General features: G+C 37.0%; 1 protein-coding gene across 1 annotated transcript; it reads left to right on the top strand.

The window, feature by feature from the left end:
- Positions 1 to 1,229: 1,229 nt before the first annotated feature.
- On the top strand, positions 1,230 to 25,120 carry LOC307181675 (uncharacterized protein). Its single transcript, XM_079912377.1, has 3 exons — positions 1,230 to 1,240; positions 18,375 to 18,522; positions 24,412 to 25,120. Exon 3 carries the CDS (start codon positions 24,423 to 24,425, stop codon positions 24,732 to 24,734), a length of 312 nt encoding a protein of 103 aa, XP_079768503.1. The 5' UTR covers positions 1,230 to 1,240; positions 18,375 to 18,522; positions 24,412 to 24,422; the 3' UTR covers positions 24,735 to 25,120.

Below are 25,120 nucleotides of genomic sequence, written 5' to 3'. Positions count from 1 at the left end.
AATGATTAAAAAATAGAAATAGTACCCATCAATGGATATATTTTCTTTTTGAATTTACTGACAAAAAAAGGTGCAGATGGCACCCCAAATAAGAGACTGGCACGGACCAGTATCTTCTCTGTGAAAATGACTAATGTATCATACACTTCTGCCAGAAATACATAAAGAGACTGCCAAAAATGATCATATCATTATCAGCTAGTGTTCCCAATTGTTCACTGTTTGTGTCACATATGGATCTTCTGAAATGCAGAACTCCTACCTAAAGAAACCCTAATATCATTATAAAACATGAACTTTTGCATGTTTTTAAAATGTTTTAAGGAAACTGAATTTGTTCTACTGTAAACAAACATTTTCCTGGTGTCAATAAAAAAAATAACAGTGCAAAAAAATGAATGACATTCAAGTTTCAAAAGTTATATTTGTAAGCCAAATTAGAATATAAAGAAAATTTGATCTAAATGTCTGTATAAATGAATAAGTTTTGTTCTTTCAGCTCCTGTATATTTTTGCTAACAGCCATCTACCAAACATCTAGCACTAACCATTTGGTCACATAGGGTCATTGATTTCTCTCAATTTGCGATGCTTTAATAAAGATTAATTGAATGGCATTGTACAATGTACCTAATTCCCATAATATACCCTATGGCATTAACATAGAATATAAAATAAGAGGTTAGTCTGGTTATATATTACACATTAAGCATCTTTCATCTTTTAGTTTCTCATTAGTGAAACCCTGGACCGCAAAGTTAGCTGGTTTTCACATGAATATATATATATCTACATAATCAAACAAGGAAGTGAATAGTGATACATACACACATTTACACAAACACATACATGCATGTATATCTATACACACACAACCTTTTATACTATCAATTATAAAATAAGAGAGATTGAGACCTAGATCAGTTTTATATGTAAAATATTTCAAGAGAAAAATGATAGTTGGATACAGAAAAGTGTAATTTGAAAAGTAGTCTTGTGGGATGGAGGACGGGTGAATAGGTGAGAATTTTTAGGACAAGGAAATATTCTGTATGATACTGTAATGGGGGATATATGATACTGTGTGCTTATCAAACCCATAGAACTTTACAGTGCAGAGTGAAACAATGTACGAATTTTTTTTTTAATTAGGAAGTCAAGGGATCACAGGATGGATGCAGAATGTGACCAAAAAAATCTAACTATACTACAAATGTAAGACATAATCTCACTGAAGAAGGTAAGGGGAAAATGCTGCAATAAGGAGCCAGAAAAGAGTGGCCTCTTTAGGACTAAAAGCAAAAGCAATTGTGCATAAGTAGGATACCCTGGATCATAAGTTGATTAGGGTTAACAATTCTGAAACCACTATACATGTATACTAAAATTAGATAATTAAGTGAATGGGTGGTGTATGGTGAGAGCCAGATTTCTCACTGTTGGAATGGGAAGTTATAGATAAGCAAGAAAAGGCCAGAATGATTCATGTGGTAATGGATTAGATTTGGAGACATCAATTTGAACATCTATCTATCTAATTTTATATATATATTAAAGAGAGAGAAAGAGAGAGAGAATATGTTGCTCTGTCTGCTGAAAGGGCCTAAAAGCAATGACATCGCAGTAGCAATGAGTATAACTAGTACCCAGATCTTGGTCTAACACAATTCTCCAATAAAAGAATCCAGAGTTCCTTGGAAAAACTGCTGATTCTAGAACTGGGCAGGAAATATACAAAGTGAGGCTAGAGTATATTGTACTGCTGAAAGATAAGAAAGTGCTAACACACACACACACACAAAATGATGGGGGTATGTCAAGGGGACATAGTAGCCAACTGAAAGAATTCCCAATGGCCAAAACTGGCACAACTTGAGCAACAAAATAAATAAAATAGTACTAGATTACAGCCCAAAATAGAAAATGAATATTCATGAATCCATACTAATGTATAAATGATTGAATAAATAAAAGAGAGAAAATAGACAAATCTCCCATGCAAAAGATTTCCAAATATGTATATGCTTCATCGTCGAAGAGGTGGAGGATAACGCTCCGTTTCTTAAGTTTCTCATTATGACTCTTTTCCAAAGAATACAGAACATACTGGGGAGGTTTTAAAAAAAGGTGTTCAGTAGAGAAACCTAACCAACACTACCTCATCCAGGTGATCAAGCACAACATCAACAATACTAAATCACGTTGAAAGTACGTATCATTGATACAATATGATGAAAATGGCACTTCTGTGGGCTTCCTCCTAAAATCTCATAACCCCAGTTTAACTGCAATAACTTCATCAGACAAATTGTATCTAAGTGACACAGTCCTCAAAACTGTCAAGGTCATCAAAAACAAGGAAATTCTGAGAAACCATCACAGTCATGCGGAATCCAAGAAGACATGACAACTAAATGTAAGGATCCTGGAAAAGAAAAAGTTATTAGGTAAAATGTAAGTAAACCTGAATAAAGTATGGACTTTAATTAGTACTGATGTATCAGTATTGGTTCATTAATTGTGTCAAATACCATACTAATACAAGATGCTAATAATGGAGTATACTGGGTGTGAGTTATGTGGGAACTCTCTGTACTGCTTTTGTAAATCTAAATCAATTTTAAAATATAAGTTTATTTAATGAAAAAATGGCCTTGTAGATGAACTGAATTATGAATGGGCTTAAAAGTGTTGTGTTGTTATTGAGTACAAAATAAATGAAGGTTGTAATTTAACAGACCAGAGCTCAGTGGAAAACTTTTTTATTTGAACATTGACTTGAAACCCCTGTTCAGCAAAAAGCATGTCAGGGCTCCAACAAGAGTGAGCTGTCACAGTGCCACGTAGCAGATGGGCGTGAATGCACATAACTGGGAAACAAAACCCCAGGACCAGTTGGAAATAATCATAGGATTCCCAGTCCAGAATGTCCAAATTGTGACAGACTTTTTATTTTTTATTTTAGTAAACTCAGTTTATTGAATTAATTTCAAAGGATGTTATAGGTTACAAGCACACTCAATATAGTGATTAGAAAACAGTAAAAGCTTCTTGCTGGCTTGGGCTATGAAATCACTCCTGCCTTTAAAAGACAAAAAAAAAAAAGAAAGAAAAGTTCCTGGTTATCTTCCATCACATGCACTCTAGGGTCCCTTTCAGCTCAATTGTTTGAAGATTCTAATTTCTAGTAATAAGACCCTGTATCCAAAAAAACAAAGCACATATCTAAGGAATACTGTTGTGATAAAACTACAGTGACCTTGGAAGCAACCCAAATGTCCATCAATCAATGAATAAGTAAACAAGATGTGACCTATCCATACAATGTAATTGTTCAGCCATAAAAAGCAAGGAAGAACTGATACATGCTACAACGTGGATGAACCTTGAAAACATGCTGAGTGAAAGAAGCCAGGCACAGAGACTACATATTGTATGATTCCATTTATATGAAACGTCCAGAATAGTTAAATCCATAGAGTGGCAAAAGATTAGTGGTTGCCAGGGGCTGAGGCAGATGGGAGGATTGGGGGCAGTAATGACTAAGAGGCACAGGGGTTTTTTTGGGGGTGATTAAACTTTTAAAATCGATTGTGGTGATGGTTTTCAACTCTGACTATACCGTTAAATGACACACCTTCAATGAGTGAATTGCATGGTATGTGAATTACATTTCACTAAAGCTCTTCCATTAAAAATGGGAAAAAAAAACAAAAACAAAAACTACAGTGACCTTAAGGGGACAGAGTATGCCCTTCCAAAATCATATTAAAGTATTATCAGGTAGCTCTCCAAAGTCAACTTCAGTCATCATGTCCTTTTAGTATTAGGAAATTTGACTGCTTTATTGCTGAGCATATAGCTTAGATATATTACATCTCTGTTCCTGAAGAATTCTGAATGAGCTTATCATTACCCAAATTTTATGGGTAACAAGAAAGTCTTACAACTCCAATTACATTATATTTACACCTTTTCCCAGAATAACCTTGCTGCATAACAAAATAACCTTGTCCATTCATATTTTCATTAAAATTGTATTATTACTACTGAGTCACATATAGAGGTATCCAATAATTTTCACCACATTAGAACAGCCAATCCAGCAGTTGACTGAATTGACAATAGCAGTTGACTCAGTCACATGAATCACATTCTTTCCAAATGCTTTATGAGAAAAGAAATTTTTAAAAAATAAAAACAGTGTTCTGAGGCCCAAGATAAGTTGCCATGGGCCCACAAAAATGTGTAACAGGCCCCAAGAGACCTTCCTTTTTTTGCCCTATGTTTTACTTTCCTGGTGGAATTCTGTATGTTTCCCTCAGAAATATACCAGTGATACCTGAAAGCAGTGAAGTGGAGAGTGTTACAACACTATGAACTTTGTGAGAAACAATATAGTAGTTTAATACATGGGCTCTAGAACCATACTTCCTGTTCTGCATCTCAAACCCTTCATCCACTAGCTGTGTGACACTGACGAAGTTACTAAACCTCTCTGTTTCATTTTCTTTATCTGCAAAATGTTACCATGTCATAATTTAACAACATGTTCTCTATCAATCACTAATGCACATAGGAACTCTTCTATAAGAGCACAGTGCCTATAGCAAGCTAAAAGTTTGTGGAATGAAGGAATAAATGAATGAATGAGTCAATAGTAGTAGGAAAAACCAGAGTGAATATGCACAACAGGAAATATGAGTGGAACCAGTGGAAATTGTGAGTGCTAAATGGAACTTTAGCAATCATAATGATAGTAGATTTCTATCTACTGTTTGCAGTGTTGCCAGTTTGCCAATATTGGAGCCAGTGGAGCTAATAATGTCAGCCTTCTTTCTGGAGATATATCTGAAATGTTAGCCACGTTGTTTTCTCAACTTACTTCCACTCAAGTTGAAACTTCATCAGCTTCACACCTAATACAGGTGGTTCCCAGGCTTTCAGTAAATTTAAGGTAATTTATGATTTCATCTTTCTCAATTAATTTTCAATCAAGTAAAGTTATCCAACAAGAGTGTAAGTTGCACATGGAAACATTTTATTTTGAGGTTTCATTAGGATGCGTAAATTCACAGGCCCTCCCAATCTCCATCCAGTTTTGCAAGTAATTGAAAAAAGTGACTCAACATATGCGGACACCAGTTTTTAGGTTAGCAAATGGGGCATGGCATTTTAAATGTTTTAAATGAGGAACATGAACTGTGTTATAATTTAATTTCTAATAGTGAACCTGATTTCCCTTTCAAAATGAAGATAATATCCTGTGGTAAACATGAAAAAGTGGAGGGTGTGGCAGAAAGCTCATTATAGCATATGAGGCAGGACATCTGTTTTCCAGGGCCCTATTCATTACCTACAGGTAATGAATTTTATTTAATTCACTTGGCCTCAGTTTCGTCATCCATAGAAAAGGAAAAATCATTATGCACCTACATAAAGGCAGAAGCTTTAACAAATCCTTACATTCGTTTACTGTCTATTAACCCGCTACAATGTGCCAAATTCAGACTTTTTCCTACTTCTTTAGCTGCTCCCATGAGACCACACACAGATGTGAACTTCGAAGGGAGGACTGGTATAATCATGGTGGGTGTCATGGGGTCTGGCAGCTTACTCATGCAGCTCACTTGTACAACTGGTACTCCCTGGGCTCGATCCCAATGTCCCATTTCCATCTTAGAATGGGCTGCTGCTGAGTACATCTGACTGGACTTGGCAGGCCTGACGGAATCTAGCTTGTAATGAACATATCCAGGTGCATGTTCCCTGGCGTTTACTCCAAAGTCAAGTATTCTGTTTCTACCAGGGCCCAGTAACATGTCAAGAGCTATTTTTCAGTGTGTAATCTCTACTATAGATGGCAGGGCCTCATTTCGGGTTCCAGGAGCCCACATTGAAATCTCCCACTGAGTCTTGCCATAATCTCTACACTGCTTCTCTTCTCACTACTGACACCTCCAACACCTGAGAGTCTGCTGGATCTGATGGCCCAAGTGGTCAGGCTGAAGCACTGCAGCCTGGAACTTCTGCAGAGCTCTATTCTGATCCCAGCCCCGCTTAAAGCAGGCAGCCTTCTTTGTCACCCACTGTTGCACTAAGGCAGTACTCCTAGGGATGGAATGTGCTGCATCCAGAAGCCAAAAAAGATCTGCCAGGTACCATGTTTCCTTTTTTGTTGGAGGGGATGCAAGATGCAGCAATTTATCTTTTAGTTTAGAGAAGATACCTCGGTACACTTCTGATCCCTGTACCCACAAATCTCATAGAAGTGGCAGATCCCTGAACTTCCTAGTTTATCTCCCACCCTCAGAATATAAGCTGTCTTACCAAGTTCTCCAGCCTTCTAGCCACCTCTTGCTCATCCTGTCCAACCAGCATAATGTCACTGTTGTAATGGACCTCTGTGACATTCTGTGTGATGTTCTTGCAGTTCATATCTCCTTGGACTAACTACACTGTGACAGAAGCAGGAGAGCTAACACATCCTAGTGGCAACTTGGATATGCAAATGGTTCCTGATCTGTTTTTCTAACTGGAATAGAGCAGAATCACTGGCTGCATATCATGGACCTAAGACCTTAATTATCTGCTCTAATAGTGATAACACATCAGCCAGAGGAACCATAACCAAGACTGCTATTTGATTGAGTCTGCAGTAGCCTACCGTTACTCTCCAGGATGGATGAAGTTTCTACAATCTCAAAGTAAACAGAAAATAAGCAAATATGATACAGAAAATATGGTAAAATAAACAAAAATGTGATTAGGACTACCTCAACTGCATCTTTAGTGTGGGTGTTGTTCCAACTTCCAAATATATGAATTCCAGTTAGACACACTTGGTAACTGGGAAATGACCACTGACTGGGTCCACGGACCCAGTGGCCACATTGTGAACTGGATCTTATCCAGGACTCCCTGAAGGTCCACTTTCTAAATAGGGTGTCATTATACTTGTAATATTTAAGCACCACCACCTGACTATTTCTTTAGGTCCCCATCATCCCAAAGATGTCAATAAGCCCAACTCTGTGACTGTAACCTCTGTGGTCTATTGGGCTGGACTGAGGAGAAAGAACCACGACTGAACTTCTTGCTGATCTTGGCGACCCCTCACTGGTGTATGCCTGATGGTCTGGGTGAATAATATGTCCTCTGAGCCCTTTTGTGGAACATAATCCTCCGGTGGGCCCTCCATCCTTACATAAGATTCATCACAGATGAATGCCAGATTCCCTCAGACTCTTTATTCCTTCTTTCAACATCTTTCAAGGCAACTCAGGATTTCCATTTTGCTGAATGTTGGATATAACTTTCTCCAGGCTTCTAAAGGTCAATTTAGCAGCAACTTTGCTTTACTTCCCTGGGCTTCCTTTTAAGATTTTAATCCTATGTCCCAAGAAAGTGTTCCCAAATCAATGAATTCTTTCTTATCCAGTCTTATATTCTGGCCCTCTTGATCTCTGAGGTATTATCCTGGCTCCTGCCGATACATCCTAATGAATTCTTGCATTTCTTCAGGCCCAGCACATCCCCAGCTGGGTTATAAAGGGATTTAACCCTAGTTAGCACCTTGGCAGCCAAGACAGAAGGCGAGGGCAGCTCCTAAGGGAGATAACCTGTTAACTTGTAGAGGAAAGGCTTCTCCAGCATCATTCAGTATAGGAAAGTGCTGGGTGTTACTAGGGAAGGGAGACCTTTTCTGCAAACCCAGAGAATCTATAGAATCAACATCATCAAGGGTAATCACCCAGATGCACCAGCCCATGTTTTAAGGTGCTAGGTTTCCCCCCCAGCGCTCTGGCCTTTGCATAACAGACCTGCCCTGGCTGACCATTCAGACTTCTCTGGAGCTCGGCAACCCTAACGATGATGATATCTTTAAGCTCCTGCTCAGATATAGCTGCTTTTCCACTACAGAAGATAGGGGCTTTCTTTGTAAGGTATCACAGAGGCCCTCTGGTTGTCACACTTGGCCATTAACTGCTTGTTAATTGCCCTTAGTCTGTCATTATCTCTTTGCAGGGCATCCACACAATTTAGCAATAACCATCCAACTCTGTCTTATTGGCACTGTTTCCACCAAATCTTTCAAATGTCTACGTTATTGCACCTGCCAGAGCATTCCTCTCCAAGGACATTTTCCCAGATCACCACAGGTGAAACCTTCAGCAGCTGAGCCACCATCCTGTGCCAGGGGCTATTCACGCATCATCTGCCAACCAGAATAGCATCCTCTTCACCCACCAGGTCATAGGTGAGCCAGTGTCAAATCTTCATCCTACCACAGCCGCAGTGGTTTCCTCAAACCACGCTCAGAACAAATCGTGCTAGTTCAGGTCCTCCAAAAACCCAATGATAAGAGGGGATTAGACACAGAAGAAACACACCTGTGTGTTTCTTGGATATGCAAATGGTTTCTGATCTGTTTTTCTAACTGGAATAGAAAAGAATCACTTGCTGCGTATCATGTACCTATCATATCACTGGTACCATATCATATCACTGGTACCATATCATGTACCAGGGAACATGGGAAGTGAGCCAGAGGAATCTAGGCAAGCCATCAGGATGTGATACACATCTGACCCTTCTTAAGGAGAATGGGAAGGAGGGGTTGCGAGCGGGAACGCTTTAGACAGCAGTACAATTCGAAGGAACGTCAACAAGGTGATGGGAATCCTGGAGACAAAGTCAGAGAGTTCCCATGTCTCCCAAGAATGGACCTGCCTTAGTGACGTCCCTGCCACATTCATCATCAGCTGGGAGCCGCCTATGGGAAATTCAGCCCCTGGGCAAACACAGGGATGGGTTTCAGAGGACGGAAGCTGAGGCTATGGGTCAGTGATGCTCCATATCCTGCAATCTAAGAGGTGCATTTTGATGGCTGCCACAATAGCCAGCATTTCTCGCGGATGTAAAACACACCGGTCTCCATTCTAAGTGCCTGTGAACATTACCTCATTGATTCTTCACGACATTGTGAGACTGGTGTTTTAGTTATTCTGTTTTTATTTTTATAAGTGAAGCAGCTGAAGCTAAGTGGCTTGCCCGAGTTTACACAGCTAGAAAGTAGTGAGAATGGATTTAAATACAGATCTCTCTGATTGCATAGCTTGATGCCTTTAACCACATGGTCCCTGTCCTCAAAGGGCTTAGAATCTGCCAGGTAAAGAGACCTGGGAACAGACAAACGTAATAAAACATAATTTGCTCTTGATAATAATTACAGAGTGTCTATGAGAAAGACTGCTTCACACTACTTGGGGGAATCAGAGAGTACTTTGGCTTATAGTTCAAGGAGGATTAGGTATTTCTGTGGAGATTCCAGAGGGATTCCGGGGAAACAGGGAACAATGTTGAATAGAAAGGAGAAATGGAAGAGCATCACAATGCTAGTTCTGGCATGGATTTAAATATTTTCAAATTATTTAAAGTACCGGTGGTGTCCTGGTCCTTCTCAAAGGGTTGAAAAAATAAGGCAGACTGTATTCAGCCCAAGCTCCCAGCAGCAGGTAAAATTTTCCACCAGAACAGGTTTAAACAAATACTGCCAGTGCCAAAACAGGCAGAAAGGATATTGATCCCAGCATAGAAAATGCAGACAGGGAGCAGTCAGTTGAAGAAAGAGTGACATCTAAAGCAGCAGCAGCCCACTGCCATTCTAGGAGGTAAAGATAAAGCCAGCACTTGGAGAGAAGGTAGGAAGAGGCAAAATCTTCTGGAGAAGTCAGTTGATTAATAGTTGGTACAAAAAGACTGTGCCGGGAGCAACAAAGACAAATCACTGTCCACAGTGTGAAGTGCATCCCCTGGTGCTAAAAATAAATACCTCATTTCATTGCCTGTGTTAAGGAAGGAGCAGCCCTGAGAAAAGGATTTGGCCTGAACAAAATGGAGATTTTCTTCTGGTATTTAGAGTCAACCTAATAAGTGTTAAGATTTTGATTCTCAAGTATCAGAATCTTAAATGGCTATACTGATGATAGGACCCAGCATTTCCACTTCAACAAATCTTTCTTGTGGCAATCATAGCATGAATACATGAAGATGGATATATAAATTGTCCTATGAAGTATTGTTTGCAATAGAAAAAAATTGGAAATGTATAGTCAAATATAGGAGAATTCTTATACTAGGCTATATTAATATGCACCAACGTGGGAGAAGTTATTTCTGTGTTCAATAAATGCTTAGTGAGAAGTTACTGTGGGCCAAGCATTGTGTCAGTAGCTAAGGACAGAGAAGTAAAAAAGACTGAAATGGTCTCTGCCTTTGTGGGGTTTCTAGTCTGGAAAATAAGACTGGTAGATACCAAGTAAACAAAGATGCGTGTAGATAAAGAAGAAACTAGGATGCTGTGATGGAGAATAAAGGTGAGGGAGGTATTTCATATTCATTTTCATTAAATAGGGTGATAGAAGTTCCCTTTGAGGTAATATATAAAGTGAAATCTAAGGAGTAAATACGACAGGCATTGCCCCAAAAAAGCAGAAAAATAGTGCTCTAGGCAGGAGAAATTAAGAATAAGAACCAGGGGAGAGATACAGGAGAGAGAGGCTACCCAGAGGGTCATATCCTTGAGGAGATGAGAGGGTACAGGATCCAGCTTACAAGTGGAGAGATGGTCCTTTAAAAGAAGAGAAACTGCCTAAATTCAAATATAAGAAAATAAATAGTTTGAGTGACAATGGAAGTAGGCACATGTCTATGTGCTAGTCAGAAGATGAGGAAATTAGTTCTAATATACAATTTTCTCTTTTCCTACATGAATTACGTGTGAGTGGAGGATGGAGAGGTGTAAATGTATGAGTGAGGTGGAAGGTGAGAAAAAAGATAAGGTATAAAATACTTTTCCCAGAAAGTAGGAAAGAGAAACTACTAAAAATGTATACAGCAGAATTTTCAAGGCAGTGTTGAATGTCCATAGGTAATCGCATACAGTGCAGATATGCATATTAATTATTCTTACTGTAATTAATATACTTCATTCTCTTTGTTTGGCTTTCCACTGAGCAAAAACCTCCAGATTTAACACGTGGGGAAAAAATTGTGGAAGTGACAAATACAAAACAATTAAAAACATAATGAGATTTAAACAAGGACATATACATTATGAGCAACCATGTAAATAGTGCTAAATAGAATTACATTCAAATTATTAAAATAACTAAAGTTGCAAATGAAATATGACTCATTTTAACATTATTTACCAAATAAAATAAACTAAATGAATCTCTTCCTAAAATAACATTTTAAAAAATGTTACCTTTTAAAGTGTCTCAGATTTTTTTTGTTTTTTTAAAACATATGGGCAGGTAGGAAATTTAAAATACAAAGCAGAAGTCTTTGTGCTGTCTAAATATAGATATAGTAGTGTGCCAGGCTTTAGCTGAAATTTCTCTATATATAACCTGTAATGGGTCCAGTATTTTCTTTTTAAAATGTTTTATTTCTAAAGAACATATAATGTAGCTAATTAAAATGCCAATTAACGAGGTTTTTATATTTCCTTAATTTTTGCTTTTGCTCCATTTCTACACACCTGAGTGATTGGAACCTCAAAAGAAAAGACTACCCAACCATAAAACAAGGGGACAAACCATGAAGTGCAAATCAAACACAACACTTCAAACCAAAGTGTTTTTTGGATTGTTAAAATTCTAAATTCTTTTAGGTTATTAAAATAACCTTGACACCAGTAGTTCTCAAACTTCAGTGTATATCAGAATTGAATTTTATTGAAAAGATAAATTTTCACCTATTTTTTAAAGCTTCCCAGTTAGTTTTGAAGTAGATGTTTTTGACTACATGTTGAAAAAAATTGCTACCTCAATTTCAAACTATATTTCAGACTGATGACTTTAGTGCAAAAGGAGTAAAAAATAAGTTATACAATCAAATTTTGGATTCTTGGTAATACTGTACATTGGTTGTCCAGTCAAAACTTGGTAATATTAATATGTTGTAGAATTAGATAAATATCTGGGAAACAAAGATCCCAACCCCAATTTGCATATATGAAGGTCCATCTTTGATTACACAGTGTCTGTCCTTATGCTATGTTGTGGTAAATATAAAGGTAGTTTTTGCTCATTAAATGGATAGTTTAGTGTCTAAAATTGTAAAATACCAGAAGAAACTGGATTCTTGTGGCACCACTGCAGGTGGCAATGTGGATTGAGAATGGCTTTGATGGAGGCTTTGTAACACTCATATGTTGGTGAGTAAACTATGAAAGATATAATAAGAAAGCAATCTACCTGGATTGCTAAGGCTGACACCAGAAGTGGTTGAAAGACTACAACAAAGAAGCCAAATCCACCCACAGATAAACTGAAATCATCGTCGTCCATGGAAAAGCTGAATCACTCAGATCTTTATGCCAAGGTATTTCCAAACTCTAACAGGACAGCTGGACACCTGAATAAATGATACTGTGAGTGGTCTGATTGCTGAGAGGTGAGAAGCTTGGGAGACTTCAGTTGCAAACCCTCCAGACCCACACTAACCAATAGGATAGCCACTAGACACATGTGACTACTGCACTTGAAATACTGCTAATGCAACTAAGATACTAAATTTCTAATCTTACTTAATTTTAATTAATTTAACTTAAATCTAAAACTAGACAACGGCATACAAGAAAAGAAAAATGGATCTAATACAGACGTTACACCCTTCACAAAAATTAACTTAAAATGGATCACAGATCTAACTGTAAAATGCAAAACTGAACAACTCCCAGAAGGTAACATATGAGAAAATCAAGATGACCCTGGGTTTGGAGATGACTTTTTAGATATAACACCAGAGTCATGATCCATACAAGAAAGAACTGATAAATTGGACTTCATTAAAATTTAAAATTTCTGATCTGTGAAAGACACAGTCAAGAGAATGACAAGACAAACCACAGACTGGGAGAAAATATTCACAAAAGATATATCTGATAAATGACTGTTACCCAAAATAAACAAAGAACATTTGAAATTCAACAATAAGAAAACAAAAAGTCTGATTAAAAATAAGCAAAAGACTTGAACAGATACCTCACCAAAGAAGATATACAGAGGGCAAATAAACATATGAAAAGATGCTTCAAATCATGCTATCAGAGAAATGCAGATTAAAACAATGAGATACCACTACATACCTACTAGAATAGTCAAAATCTAGAACACTGACAATACCAAATGCTTATGAGGTTGTGGAGCAACAGGAACTCTCACTCATTGCTAGTGGGGATGCAAAATAACACAGATATTTTGGAAGACAGTTTACAGTTTGCTCACCATACAAACCAGCAGTCGCACTCCTTGGTATTTACCCAAAGGAGTTGAAAACTCATTTATTTCCACAGAAAAACCTGCCCATGGATGCTTTTAGCAGATTTATTCATAACGGTTCAAACTTGGAAGCAACCAAGTTTTGCATCAGTAGGTGAATGGATAAACATAGTGGTACATCCAAACAATGGAATATTATTCAGCACTAAAAAGAAATGAGCTATCAAGCCATGAAAAGACATAGAGGAAACTAAAATGCATATTACTAAGCCCATCTGAAAAGGCTACATGCTGTATGGTTCCAACTATCTGACATTCTGGAAGACAATACTATGGAGACAGTTAAAAGATCAGTGGTTGTCAGGGATTTGGGAGAGGGAAGGAGAGATGAATAGGTGGAGCACAGGGGATTTTTAGGTCAATGAAACTACTCTGCATGAAACTATAATGGTGGATACATGACATTATATGTTTGCCCAGACCATACAATATCAAGATTGAACCCTAATGGAAACTATGATCTTTGGGTGATAATGATGTGTCAAGGCTGTTTCATCAACTGTAGCAAATGTATGACTCTGGTGGGGGACACTGATAATAGGGGATGTCTGGGGGCAGGGGATATATGGGAAATCTCCGTACCTTCCTCTCAGTTTTGCTCTGCACCTAAAACTGCTCTAAAAAATACATCTATACAGCACTGTTAATCAACTATACTCCAATATAAAATAAAAATTTTTTAAATCAGAAAAACATAAAATTTGTCATATTAAAAAAGCCTATAAAAATTTAAATCTAAAATCTGATATTTGATTCAGTATTGTAAAACTTTTAAGTATTTTGAACAATTTGAATATATAAATCTTTTGTTTTCAACTGTACATTTTATGAAATATATAGATCAAGTATATCCAATGAAAATGTATTGTCCTAATTGAGAGATGCTATAAGTAGAAAATAAACACTGAATTTTGAAAACTATGAGAAAACTATGAGAAAAGTACTTTGAAAAGTATGAGAAAAAGAATGTAAACTAGGTCATTAGTAATTTTAATATCGATTACATGTTGAAATGTGAATTTGGATATACATGGTTACATGTGGTTAAACATATTATGAAAAATAATTTTACTTGTTTCTTTTTATTTTTTTAAATGTAATAGATGCTAGAACAATTAAAATGACATAGGCGGCATGTGCTATATTTCTACAGGACAAGGTTGCTTAGACAATTTTTAATAAGTTATATATGTATATCTAATGTTCCATGATTTTTGCCATTACATTGTCTGTTGAACTAGGACAGAGAATCTTGCATGTAAATAATTATGACCTAAATTATATAAGGAAACTGAGGACTGTTACTTGCACACACAGAGACTTGAGAGCAAAAGATATTCTTTTCAGTGTCATGGGAAAAGAGTAGGAGCTTGCCAGCTTCCAGGAACATGATCTCAGCAAAATGAAGCTACCATGTCTACCAGCATCTGGTAGTTTGCTCCTACCCTCATTACGAAGAGGGAAAATACAGACATAGTCAGGAAGAGCAAAATCATGATTCACTTAAAGTGACCTAATAACTTGAGGAGGAAGATAAAGATGAGCAACCAGAAACTGTTTAAAAAGAAAATGTTTTTCTGAGAATTTACCTTCTTTGTGAGAAGATGCAAACAATTAAATTTCTGATACTAAAGACGTTCTGAAAAATAAAGCAGATGAAAATGACCTTTCAAAAACCTATTCAACAAGGTCAGGTCTCTGTTGGGCTCAAAATGTCATTACTCAGCATTTCAAAATTTCTCTGTAAAACAGAAATACAGGGCTTCCCTGGTGGCGCAGTGGTTGAGAGTCCGCCTGCCGATGCAGGGGACACGGGTTTGTGCCCCAGTCCGGGAAGATCCCACATGCCACGGAGCGGCTGGGCCCGTGAGCCATGGCCGCTGAGCCTGCGGGAGAGGCCGCGACAGTGAGAGGGCCGCGTACCGCAAAAAAAAAAAAAGCAAAACAAACAAATACAATGGTTGGAGTTTTGCCTTAAAAACATAGTTGTATGTTAAATATTGCTTCATTACCCATGATGGCCAGTGGTAAGTTGGAAAATTTTTAAAAGTTATTCTTTGGTAGAAAAATAATATGTGGCATTTTATGATGTAAGCATTCATTCAAAATATATTTATTCATTGCCTCAATGTAAAAAAAAAAAAAAGAATGCCATGTCAAATGCTTTGGAGAATGCAAAAGTGAGCTACACAGAACTACGTCCTTCCCTCTGATAACAAGTAAATAACAATTCACAGAAAGTGCTCTCTCCAGACTTTATCTGCATCACTCTTCCAACTTCCCTGTCTTGGATTACTGCTACTGCTCCCATCTTCCTGGCTTATCTTGCTGGGCTCTGTTTCTGGACCAGGTAATTGAAGACTTCCTTTACCAATCCACTGAATACTCCTCTCTGGTGTGCTGATGAAGCACACCCTCCCACACTCTCTGCTTGCATTATCCTTCATCCTCATACAGCACATTTAGAGGAGCCCCGACACTTAAGGACGCTATCAGTGTGGCTGGTCAGCCTAAGAAATAGTGAAAGCAGCAGTCTGTGTTAATTACATCAAATGAGGAATCCCTTGCCTTTTACTCTCAGATTCCTGTTCTTCTATAAAATATATAAGAAGATAACAGAAGTACTAATTTCAAAAACTGATCTACCAAGGACCCAAATGGAAATGTATATATACTAGATAGAATATGCTAACAAATCTAATTAAGAAATAGTTTTTGTAATAGCTGGAATTAATGATTATAATCATCCTCTCCTATAATCATCCTTTCCCTCTTGAACCCTCACCTTGAGTGATGACTGAATAGAGTGTGCAGTATACTTGCTTTAAAAAAGACTCACCTGTCATAAAAGCTAAAAACACAGAATTAGTACAGCCTCGGGCAGATATTTATTAATTATGCCGACTAAAACAGATGGGCAGTAAAGCTTTCAAATCTGTTTTTTTTTTATGGCCTGGAATGATAGCGAATAATAGGTCAAATATCACACTGAAAGTGGTGATTGTTCTTTATTTAAGAAGAATGGTAGGACTTCCCTGGTGGAGCAGTGGTTAAGAATCCGCCTGCCGATGCAGGTTCGAGCCCTGGGCCGGGAAGATCCCACATGCCGCGGAGCAACTAAGCCTGTGCACCACAACTACTGAGCCTGTGCTCTAGAGCCCGCAAGCCACAACTACTGAGCCCGCATGCCACAACTACTGAAGCCTGCATGCCTAGAACCCTTGCTCTGCAACAAGAGAAGCCACCACAATGAGAAGCCTGCATACCACAGTGAAGAGTAGCCCCCGCTCACCTCAACTAGAGAAAGCCTGTGCGCAGCAACGAAGACCCAACGCGGCCAAAAATAAATTAATTTATTTTAAAAAAAAATGAAGTGGGCATCTTAAAACTTCCTTTGTTTGAATAGTTGTTCTACCTCCAAAAGAATTCAGATTACTTTATCATGTAAATAAGGAAGTATATAAAGTATCTTTTTTTTTTTTTTTTTTGCGGTATGTGGGCCTCTCACTGCTGTGGCCTCTCCCGTTGCAGAGCACAGGCCCCGGACGCGCAGGCCCAGCGGCCACGGCTCACGAGCACAGCCGCTCCGCGGCATGCGGGATCCTCCGGGACCGGGGCACGAACCTGCGTGCCCTGCATTGGCAGGCGGATTCTCAACCACTGCGCCACCAGGGAAGCCCTAAAGTATCATTTTTTAAAGTTGGTCATAACATTTTTTATTTCAGAACATAGCAAAAATGGAAGTTAGTTAAAGAATACTACTGTACCTTAAAACCCATATCATACAACCTCAGTCCCCCAATACTACCTACAGATAAGACTGTAGAATAAACATGAAGTTACTTTGCATAATGTGAGAGAAGTATATACATGTTACACACACATATACATGTAATAGGGTTTATTTAAATGACATAGAACATCACCCTCATAAATCTTAATTCATGGCAAGAATTCAGCCTTCTGAATCCTCAGTGCCATTGAAGATCCTTGGTTTCCATTCCTGGTTGTTCAGCCTCTGACTCAGACCCACTCACTTCTTGGAACACCCAAATGTCATAGCAATCCATCCACCATTCTTGTAATCTTTAACCACATGGTTCCTTGTTTTTTCATGCATTCAGATTTTGCTTTACTGTGTGATGATCTCATGTTCCCTTGCACACCCAAAATGTGGTAAAATGTATACATATTTTTTCTCCATAAGAGAGATATAATAAACACCAGTCACTTTAAGGGTTGATTGACCAACGTTAGGCTACTTAGTTTGGGGAATCTCAAACACTAAATCTGCTAAATTTTCATATTGCAATCTCTGACAATAGTGAGTATAGGATAGTTTTCAGCAAAATTATACACAGAAAACTTTCATAGATTAATAAAAATCTCTGAGTTTGGATGACTCTCCCTCATTCTGTAAAATTTTCCACTTGATACTTGAAACTGTCCTCAGAGTTTTATTTCTAGTCAATTAATCCAGTATTTATTTTACATCTACCATTTGCAGAGCATTGTGTTAGGCACTTTGATGAATAGGGAAAACAGAGATACCACCCCTAAGTAGCTTGTCAACCAAACTGGAAGGCAAGATAGAAATATGTAGTGAGGTTTCTAAGATGAACACAAGTGGAAATTTTGTGGGATGGTTTGCAACTCCTTTCTTCCCTCCCTATCTCCCATCTTTATTTTTATCAACTAATTTCATGAGGGCTTTCAGTAGTTTTGTCCAAGACAGCAGGGCTAATAAGACAGGAAAGTTGGTTTGTGCAAAAACTTACCAGGAAGACACCAGAGAGGAAAGAAGAGAAAAATACAGCATCAATTCCTGAAAGGAACCATTTTTGAGCTCTTGTAGGAAGTGATGGGAGAGAGAGGAAAAACTTCAGATGATTTTCCAGTCAAGACCATATGAGACTTAGAACACAAAGTAATGTGGTTTCTTGGTTGGGGAAACGGGGGCAAGTAATTAAATTCAGCATGAAGTTGAAGAAAAAGCTCATTTTTACCTCTATTATTTCCTAGATATCTCTGCAGTTTTTACTCACTCAGAGGTCAAAGAATCCATCGGTAGAAATCCCTGTGCCTGACAGAACAACAGGAACAAGTACGACACCCACAGAGGGGCGTTGTCATGGCAGTGGTGGCCATGTAGAGGCACTGCTTCCAAATGGTTAGTGCAGAAGAATGTGGGCAGTCTTATTCCAGAGCACATTACAATGCCCCTTGAGGCCCCAGAAATAACAATGATCCCAGGAGGTGGTGCCGAAGTCCTACTACGATATATGTAAGCTTGAGCTAATGAGTTATTAAAATCCACAGATGAAGTCCTGAGAACATTCAGACTACAAAGTTATGAAACAATAATTAACAATTGAGGATGGAATATAGTTAAGTCCAAAATTGTGTGGTTGGAATCCATGTGTACCTTTCAGACATGGTTGAAAGCTAGAAGAGAGAGTAAATGTTTCATCAAAGGATTGGGAATAACATGGGACATTGAAGGATCAGTAGTTCTTATGGATTACACCAAGATTCATATGTTGAAAGCCAACCCCCAATTTGATGGTATTAGGAGGTGGGGCCACTGGGAGGTAATTAGGTCATGAGGGTAGAACCCTCATAAATGGGATTAGGGCCCTAATAAGAGAACAGAAACTCAGCTCTCCCTCTTTCTGTGGTGTGAGGATACAGCTAGAAATTGGCAGTCTACATCCCAAAAGAGAGATCTCACCAGAACCCAACCGTGCTGGCACCCTGATCTCAGACTTCCAGCCTCCAGAAGTATGAGGAATAAATGTCTATTAATTAAGCTAAAAAAAAGTAATAAAGTCAGAGGAAAGATTTTTGGTGATAAAAATTATTCAACATGGAAGTTTTCAGTAGTTTGATGGGATCTGAAACAATATCCAAAGTGTTATAGCTAATGGATATCAATAAAATGGAGAGAGTGTACACTGCTCAACTCAGTGTAAATGTTTGCCAGTGAAAGGAAGGAAAAATTTTAGGTGGTAGATAAAGAAACATATTTCAATTGAAACTATTTACTTCTTCTCGTCTTTAAAAAAAGTTTCCCTTGTTTGAAATATATTTGAGGGCAGAAAACATGAAACCAAAAAATAAGGGAGTGAACATGATGGAACTGATAAGTGTGGGATCGTATTTCTTGGAACCTATCCTTGCTTTATGAATTTCCACATTATGATGTCTCGCTGCTGTTGCACCCCACTGAAGTACCCATCTTTAGGCAGAAACCCATGTTCAGAATGCTTTCATACCCCCATCAATTTACCAGTCAAGTTTATCATGCCTGAGCTGAAGATTACTTACTTATTCATAATTGAAATATAAATTGACTTTTAGTTAGCATGTTTTTTCTTAATTGCACGTGAATTTTAAAGAGGGAAAGAAAAGTCGTAATTTGAAGAAATAATTCTCTAATGGGAATTTTAAGCCCTAAAGCAATCAGGCAAGTAAGAAGGGAATATGTTGGATTAGAAGGCAGGGAGTGAATGAGGACTTCCAAAACTATTCATAACACATGAGATGGGCAACTTTTTATTCTATGAAACTCAGATCTCCTTTATTTCACATCTTTATAACCACCTACTTTCATATCAGCTATTTTCTGTCTATCTTAAAATTCCTGATATACTCAAATTAAATATGCAGTATTAGAAGTCAACCTAAATATCTGCTTGATAGAAATAGCATTTAGAGATTCAAATTCTCTTATTTTTAAGTTAAACTATTTCATCTCCTCTTATGCAAAAAAGAAATTCTTATCCTTTGCCACATTTCCATAAAGTTTAATATGGAAGAAGGCAGGTGAGGAAAAATAATGGTGGTTGATCTGGTTTTCTGATTTTGTTGTATCTCACGTGCTTTTCAATGCCTCAAGCTTCCTTTGAATTGATATAGAATGCATACATGAAATTTTTACATAAAATTCAGAGTGTAGCTTGATAATCGTGAAGCAGCCCCAGTTAAGTAAAATTGGTATCTGCTTTGATGTATCAAATGATACCAGAAAACAATATATTTTGAATCATTATATACTTTATTACTTAATATTTATTTTCAAATAACAACAAAAAGATTTTAGAAATCCAAAATAATTTAGTCCATGGAAACTTTTTGATTGGTAGTTTTATTCTGTGTTATATCTAAGTATTTTATTGACTGCCTTAATTTTTTAAGTTATTCTTTGTAACAATATCTAGATATGATTGTACATGTGACAAGTTTGTCACAGCTTTCCCTCAGTCCTCAGCTCTTCCCCTCTAAACACAGGGGAAGAAAACTGCTCAGTTGGTTTTCTGGGCACTCACAACACCACATATATGGTGTTAATCCCTTAAACCCAGCAAACTGTTGAAGTATAAAAAACAATATTCTCCAAGTGCAGAGGTTCAAGTAGTGCAAAGACACTTAAAATGATACAGAAGGCCCATGTCTCTACTACCATAAGAATTACTGAACTGCTGTTTTCAATGTTGTTTTTGTATGTAACTTTTCTTGGCAACAGATGCAATATTTATAGTAAAGTCTATCACCGTTTATTAATGTTATACATTAGAGTTATTTGCTACTCTAAAAATGATATGCTAAAATATGCCGAAGCATTTTCAAATAAAACAAGAAAAATGAACTGACAATGTATTAATTGCATTTCATTGTTTCATAATGGAACCTGATAAACCTTGAATAAAACAATGTAAATACATCGATTCCATTTAGCATAATTGTGCTAACCATTTATAATGAAATCTCCAGAGAATCCTTTTCTACTTCATTTTCCCTAAAATTGCAAGAGATTTTTTTCCCCTCTTCTTTCTGTCCTTCTGCCATTGTCTAAAACAGTAGCTTTCCAGTAATTCATAAGCAAGCAGAAGAACACAGCAATGATATGAATGCGCATGTCTGTTGTACTGATAAACAACTTGCTAATTGGGATCTTTCAATTAAATGTGATTTGGAAAAGCTGGTTGCAGGTATAGTGCATCTTGCATGTTGTTTGTTGCAAGACAAAATGGATCAAAAGGCTAGTCTCAAAGCTCTATTAACAGATGTTAAAATAGGTGCATTATTAAATGTATACCAATGATTCAGTTTGCCATAAGAAGCAGTTCCACCATAAGTGTTTTAGATACTATGTTTTTATTGAGTTCGTGATAAAACTTCTTCAACTTGGAGGAAGTGATATATATAGGAACACCCAGCAACTCAACAGCCAAGTTAGATATAGAATCTGTGGTCATGCTCTCTGTGTTAAAGACACATGGAGCAAGAGATGCACATTGACATGGAAACTTGTCTTTTAAAGACTGTAAATTCCTTGCATACATATTTATGTTGGTGTTTCTGATAATTCTGACAACGTTATGCAAGTGCACCTGCATCCTTAACATGAGGGACCAGTCTCTATTTTAATACCAAGAAGAAGAGAGTAGAAACAGGGTTGGGTGGAAGGACAAAGAAAAGAAATAGACTCAACTGCATATGAAAATTCAGTATACAAGAAAGTCCCATATCTCATATAAGCAGAGAGAAGATGAACTCCTTCACAAAAAGGGTGGCTAGATGAGGATAGCCACATGGAAAACAATCAAAGTGGGCCAATTCTTCACATCATACATTAGGATAAGTTCCAAAAGGATCAGAGTTGACTGTCAAAAAATAAAATAAGGCAAAACAAGTACTAGAAAAAACACAGATTAACTGCTTTATAACTTGTAGTTGGGAAAAACTTTCCTAACTATAATTCAAAATCCAGAAGGAATAATGGGGAAAATGGCTAATCTTATTAAAATTTAAGAATTTTTTACAAGGAAAAAATACCATAAGCAAAATAGAAAAACAAACTAGGGGGAAATTGCAGTTATATCACACACAAAGGGGTAGTATCCTTAATATATTACTAAATTCATATTGTAAAGAAAAGCACTCAAAACCCTAAATGGTCTGCAGCTATGAACAATATTCAATCTTTCTTCTAGTAAAAGAATGTATTGGAAGATTGTTTCTCACCAATCAGATACAATATGAAAATTTAATAGTATAAGCCATAAGGGAGGCCATTGGAAAACAGGCATTCTAATATACTACAGGTGGGAATGCAAAATACTATAACCCCTAAGGAGAGGAATTGGCAATATCTAACAAAATTTCATATAAATATGTATATTTACCTTTTGACCTAGCAATCCCACTTCTAGGAAACTATTCCAAAATATACTGATAAAATATACACAAGTTGATTTATTACAGCACTCTTTGTAATAGTAAAAGACTTGAAACAAAGCAAATGTCCATCAAATTGAGAATAAGCCATGTACATGAAAAGTAATGACGAATACCCCTGTATACTACCATGGAGTGATCTCCAAGGTAGGTGGAAAATATCAAGGTGGAAAGCAGCATGTGTAGTTTGCTACTGTTTATTTAAGGAAGGGACTACATCTACCTATATATTCATGTAAAATTATAAAGTTTACATTACAATATTATAACATATAAAATTTATATTATAAAATAAATATATGTTATAAAAACAAGCATAAAGTTAAATACATAAAGGTTTTCCTAGAAGGAGAGAGAATAGAGAGAACAGGGATAAAAACTAAACATTTTGGAATATGCCCTGTTTTGTGAATTTTAAATTTCACTTTGACTGCACCTAAATATTTTAAATAATTTTAAAGCAAAATCAATTTCAAAAAGCATTTCCTGAAATTTAAAAGTAAAATCCATGTATCATATTGCTAGTACAACAACACAAGGAAGAACTATTTCAAGTAACTTATAAATTTGACCAAACATTCCTAGTGGGATATACTTTAAAGGCAACAGAAACTACAAAAACAAATTCTTAATTTGTTTTCAGTTAGTAAGTGTTAATATTACTATTCTGGAACTGTCATGTGTATATTGTGGGATAAAACAAATGGGTAATTATACTGGTGTTCTCGAAAACCAGGATTTTTAAGCATGGAGGGAACAAAATGCAATTACAAGGTCAATGAAGTTAAGTAAAAACCCCATAGTCCTTAATATGAAATGTAGTTACCAATAAGAATTTATAATGTGTTATATAAGCACAAAGGAAATAAAGTATTTCGTATCTCTGTCCACCAAAATGTCTTGAAACAGTGACTAATATAGTAACAATGAACACCCTTAGTTCCTGGTCTTTAACTGCAATTTCTGAGTAAAAGGAATTGAAACTCCTTAGAGAAACAGTTGATTCCAAGTCTAGGAAAAGAGGAAAAGAAATGCATAATATGAACTTGGATCATCTTAAATACCAAAGAGAAAGTTACTGTCAAAGCCCATGAGCATTATCTCTAGTGGATTCAGAAACTAATATAAAAAAGGCTACCACTGGCCAAAGACTAGAAAATTTGAGCATCAGTAAGGATGACTGCCATGAATTGAAACACATGACATATGTTTTATTTAGTCTATCGCTTTGTAAAGCTTCTCAAAAAAAAAAAAAAACACAACACAAAAATCAAAAACATTTATCTCCTTTGGAGGGCATTAATGAACTGACAATTTTTAAAACAGTAAAGGAAAAGATCAAGCAGTTATCCCACCTCTCCTATACCAACTGTAATTCAGGGCAACCAAATAGTTGGGGAGGGTAATTTCATCTTTATAGAATTATTCCAGTTAGTGAATACAGAAAGAATGATAATATATTACAGTTTTATACATCCTAAGGAAATATGAGCTTGAGCGATGTTCATCAATTGCTATAATATCAAAAAAGTTAACCAGTTAGACACCATGTGCTTCCTAATGGAAATACCCAACAACACCTACAAAGTATTCTTGTAAAAACAAACAAACTCCTCCCCAAATCTGATGTGGACTACACTCCTTGCCTCCTGATTCCTTCTGTGTTTTCTCCGGTCATCTGTGGAGTTAACCCCAAATCTCTAGCCTGAGGGTCAACGGAGCTTTCTTTACCCCTTTGGGGTATGCGCCTTCACCCATTTCTTATAATTATTGTCTCCTAAACATCATTTTCTCCCCATTACCATCCCTTCTGTTGCAGGTGTACAAGCAATGCAAACTTCCATTAAAGACCAGGAGACTAGGGATGGGAAGTCAATGACAACAGGAACTAGACTCACAGGTTTACGGAACGTGAGGAGGCGGAGATGGAGCCATGGCAAGGTCAGCAATGAAACTGAGGGCTTTTTGGTGGAAGATTATAATATGGTGGATAAAACAAGTACAATTTCTATGAGCCCACATCCAGTCTCAGTTCCAGTGACATCATTATCCATACTTCTGAGCACCCATCTTCATCCACCACCCTTTGTGATAAGCAGGGCACAGATGAGGATCAGTGCCAGGAAGACTCCTGACACATAATTTCTGACAATGAATACAGTATCTTTAAGAATAGGAATTATGTCCTCCTGGATCTTTGTAGCACACACATCACCTAATATATTGTTATGTATGTGGAAAGCATTTGGTAAGTAAGTAGTGAACATAAGACAATGCAAAAGAAGATAATTATGAATGATAACAAACTCATCATAGGCTACTGAAGTTCTTCACTTTCACTGAAGAAAAATACACTCGTTAAATTGCAACATTAAAATTTTGTTTAAAAATCTAGAGCCTAAAGTTTTTCTTCAGCATACCACTTAAGAAGTTAGAAAAAGAGCCACAAAATAAATCCAAAGAAAGGAGGTGATGGAAATAAAAACAAAAATCCCCCAAATGGAGAAACTAAGATACAGTTAGAGAGG

The sequence above is a fragment of the Stenella coeruleoalba genome, assembly GCF_951394435.1.
Source record: "Stenella coeruleoalba genome assembly, chromosome: 2".
Classification (NCBI taxonomy): Eukaryota; Metazoa; Chordata; class Mammalia; order Artiodactyla; family Delphinidae; genus Stenella; species Stenella coeruleoalba.
This window is presented reverse-complemented; position numbering and strand designations above follow the sequence as displayed.